The sequence below is a fragment of the Centruroides sculpturatus genome, unplaced genomic scaffold (genome assembly GCF_000671375.1).
Source record: "Centruroides sculpturatus isolate CEXI.00-Female unplaced genomic scaffold, Cexi_2.0 scaffold652, whole genome shotgun sequence".
Classification (NCBI taxonomy): domain Eukaryota; kingdom Metazoa; phylum Arthropoda; class Arachnida; order Scorpiones; family Buthidae; genus Centruroides; species Centruroides sculpturatus.
The window spans coordinates 41621-46226 of record NW_019384803.1 but is presented as its reverse complement, the minus strand read 5'-3'; the positions used below and the strand labels follow the sequence as shown (position 1 = coordinate 46226).

At 33.1% G+C, this 4606-nt stretch overlaps 1 protein-coding gene across 1 annotated transcript; it reads right to left on the bottom strand.

Annotated features, from left to right (window-relative positions):
• Positions 1-1352: 1352 nt before the first annotated feature.
• On the bottom strand, positions 1353-4393 carry LOC111629583. Its single transcript, XM_023373491.1, has one exon. It carries the CDS (start codon positions 3343-3345, stop codon positions 2749-2751), a length of 597 nt encoding a protein of 198 aa, XP_023229259.1. The 5' UTR covers positions 3346-4393; the 3' UTR covers positions 1353-2748.
• Positions 4394-4606: the final 213 nt, after the last annotated feature.

Genomic DNA, 4606 nt, shown 5'->3' with positions numbered 1-4606 from the left:
AACTGTGCTACCGCTCGTCATAAAAGCCAAAATGATTGTAAGATTGGAGTCAGAATTTAATCTACTACTAGTTAATAAAGATGCTATGTCTTTTATGTTACAACATGTCGGTTGATTTACTTTAACCGGGCAGTTGGGAAACAAATACCCGACAGATAATAATAATAACGGTAACACACCCATCATCAAAAGTCAGTAGCATAATCACTAATCATGTATAATGGTATCCCGACTACCATTGACTGACAGCGCAACATTTATTGATCTGTTGCATTGTACAATCGGCAGCATAAGTTTTCATTTTTATTTTTGCATTTTGAAATGTATAATAAAGTCGTGATTGTTGCAAGGAACATTTTTTACCTAATAATTTTTTAATACTATTAATTTGTGATACATAATATATTATTTTTTCTGCCATAATAACTAACTTTTTTCTCTATCCCTAAACAACCTATCATGTACCCCCAGGGGTACGCATACCACGGGTTGGGAATCGCTGTCCTAGAACAGGGCCAATTAAGCACCTATTTCCTCTCTCGACAAATCATGTTACGGACTCTCTGAGATGTTCAACTTCAACTACCGGAAGGATACGCAATGATTGATTCCATTAAACTGGATATCTTGTTCAAATATTACCAATGGATTACTACCATTGCAGTGGCTTTACGTGGAAAATTGAGAATCTTTGCCAAGATTCCACTAATCACTCCTGGTGGATATTTTGATATGTATGAAATTGTAAAATTTCCAACATACATCCCCACCTTAAATACTTTTATCCAATTCCAAACACAATATCCTATAATTGCTCTATCTATGGATCGACAATCCTACATATTACAACATCACGAACTGACCACTTGTAAAACGGCTCACTTCTCTATTTGTTCATTAGATGTTTCCATACAACGAGCCCCTCAACAGAGTTGTGAATATGCGCTATTTAGCGGAAATGAAAACAAATTCAAGGACCTCTGTACTCGACAAATCATCACAAAATATACTGCAATCTTTAAGAGAGTAGGTCAACAAGGGACATGGATTTATTCCACTCCCAAACCTCTTACATTAACTATTAGATGTCCAGCTCGACATCAGAAATCTCCTTCCATATCCACGACTCATAAATTAAATAAGACCGGCAAGATTAATCTCCCAAATGCATGTACAGGCTATCTGCCTGGCCTCGTCTTCACCTCTCACTCCCAAATGCAATCAACCCTACAGGTTGAGATTGCACAACATTTAGTAGTCCCACAAATCGAACAACTCGTCAATCAAACAGAGGTATAATTACTTCGAACCCGTCTCATGGAACCACAAATACAAGAAATGTTGAAAGGGACCTCAGATTACGATATGAAATTGGCAGACCGATCCTTATCAAATGTCCACTATGACCTCGATCACCTGCTACAAATGACAACCGAATTACCTCCAATATCCTACACTCCTTCTCTAACAACGATACTTACTAGTTGTTTTGGTGCTATCATATGTGTATCTTGCTTATTAGTGTCTTTTGTTATTATTTACGACACAATAAAACTCGAGCAACGACTCAACAACAACCACGAGAGAACAACCCCGAAGAAATCTCCCTCCACAAGATTGAAGGTCAACCTCAGACAAGTACCGAACCACTCCCTTCCCAAGAAGTGAAGCCCCGAGGCGTCCCAACCTAACCAACCCCAAATCCTATTGTTCTATCATATTAAGGGGTTCCTCAACAACAATCATATAACAACATATATATTTTAATCCTTTTTATATTTCTTAGTTATAATTTTTTTTCTTACGAGAAAATTAGCTTTTCGTATATTCGTAGAGTATCATAAAATATATTTGAATGCTAGAATATTATCTTAAAATCTTTTTGTTTATAAGATTTCAAAAGATTTTTTTTTTCAATAATTAGAGATAGATTACCGAGAGAGAGTACACGAACGCATGATGTATCCATCTAAATACCTCTAGTCCAAATTTGAGGACAAATTTTAACAACTAAATCATTACTAACCTTTATTTTTTAAAAAAAAACAAGAACAGTGCCACTTCGTCACCCTATAGAAGACATCGGATCCACGTGACGCTACAGCCGATCAACCAATTTTCCTGTGACCTCAACGTGTAGAAAGTGAACCTTACTATTATCGTCAGCAAATTTTCATTTTACCTACGGTTTTCCAGCCTCCTACATAATTAATATCCATAAGTTCTCACAGCGAACATCATCCTACGAACCATCCAACTCACCAGAACAAAGGAATTCCCAAAGACTCCTAATGGACGCTCACCTCTCTCGAACTTTGAACCGTTACCATCAAGTCAACCATGCCTCTCTACATATTATCAGCATGTGTACTTCATAACATCTGTTTGATGGCAGGGGATGATTTTGACGAATTTGACACAGTTAATTGTGATGATGAAACTCTTAAATCTGAATCATCTAATATACAATATAACAGTGCTGCTCAAAGAAAAAGACAACATATTTCTGATAGTTTCTAAGCTATCAGAAATCATGTTTGATAATTACAGTATTTCTGTACAATGTAATATCTGTTTAGAAAATTATTCTTTGTCATGTCATTTCATAGAAAAATAAAAGTTTTCACGTTGAGTTCACAAATGATGATTTAAATATTTTAGTGATTTATATACAATTAATTTAATCACTGTAAAGCAACTTAAAACACAAACTATAAATCAATATTTTATTTATAAAATATAACTGTTTTACAATTTATCGATTAACTGTTGTAATTTTTCTAATAATAATTTTTTTATTTGCATATTTTCTTCGTGGCGTTTTTCGACAGTAAGTCTGTAATTCTTAAACCATTCGGGTTCTTGTTCTTTTCTGCACTTTTTGTTTGCAGATGCTTTATGTGATGAAGTTTCCTGAGTTGTATTATTTCCATTTTCTGTTATGGCAACAGAATTATTGAATCCGTAAGAACTAGCAAACGAAACAGGCTGTACCGCTGGATCCTTTTCAAAAATTTCATCCAATTCAGCCATATAACGGCACTTCCTCCTGCTCGACCCACTTTTATTATTATTATCTTTTATTATTTTATAATTATTTTTTAAAGATTTAAATTTATTTTTGCACTGAAGTGCTGTTGCGGAATAGCCATAGCTTTTAAAGCTATTGGCTATTTTTTCCCACACTTGTTTATTTTTTAAATAAGGAGAAGAAAACATGCTCTCATTTATTTTATATTGATTGAGAAGCAAGTGTGTTGTTTCATCATTCCAATTGAATGAGACAGACTGACTTCCAGGTGCTTTATCTGTTCTTTGTCTTATGTTTGGATCAACTGAAAACATAAATAATTTAATTATATTTACTGCTTATGTTTAGAAAGTATATAGATGTGTTTAATCACATTTTAGATGAGACAGATCTAAATTTGATCAAGCTAAACATTAAGATTACTATAGTTTTTAAATTAAAAATATCTATTTTAAAAGCAAAACGCTTAGATTTGTACAACAAAAGAACACTTAGCTTGTTCAAATTAATCTTCATATAACTAATAAAATATTCTAATTAAAACTGATATTAATATGAATTGATTTATTATTAAAGCTAGGACATCTAGGTCCTAAAAGACATATAAATAATTAAAGATATAACTTATTTTTTATGCTTAGATGCCCTAGCCTTGTCTGTTATCACCTACTGTTCTGTAGCATATGTTTCTTTTTTAAATATTGAATTTATTCAACTACTATTCATTTATTATTTAACATATTAACTTCGTAGCACAATTATTTACTTTTTGTTGGGATTTATAATCCAACTCAGTGTGTGGTAAGCCCCAACAAAAAGTGAATAATTGTGCTACTTTACTTATTTCTAAGAGGTCAAAAAGCTTATTAATTGTTTTATATTAACTTCAATAATTAAGGAAAAACTGTACAAAATGTATCAATTGTATCAACTGTTTAGAAATATTACTTGAGCATCAGATATAATCATTAATATTCTTAATTCTTGACATAATAATTATTTATAATGGTATGTTCCTTTATTATATACTGTACTTATATCTTATGCAGATGTGTAGTTTTTGTAAAAAAGTAATTAGGATAAAATACAGTATAAGATTTTATGAAATTTCGTATGTTAATTTTTATTTAAGGTAAAAAAAATAAGAAAAGAGCTCTGCTTACCATTCTCATTTCCACATTTCTGTACATGGGTCGTTATTTGTGACCTGTTTCCTTCAATCCACAATTAGCGCACATATGAAGTATATCAGAAAAATCGATGCTGTTGGACGCCATTTTCTTAACGAAGTAAACCAACTCTTTCCTTCGTGAACTTCGTTAGAGTTTCGTTCGAAACGTCATCACCGCAGAGCATGCGCACTGAGCGAGACTACTACTTTTCGAACGATTCGTTACTAACGCGTTTAACTCGTTCGACTTAACGAACGTACCCTATGTGTTCAGTCCTAAGGTCATAGTTCACTTCTTAGAATGACTGTGGGTGGTACTCTCCCCCATCTAACTTTGGTGGGGTGAGGTGCCTGTTTTGCCTGTTTGTAGAAGAGGATTGCCATTTTGTATTTTATTTTGACTC

Excerpts from the sequence above, each read along its gene's own strand:
- LOC111629583 (XM_023373491.1), bottom strand. The coding sequence starts at position 3,345 with ATGTTTTCAGTTGATCCAAACATAAGACAAAGAACAGATAAAGCACCT.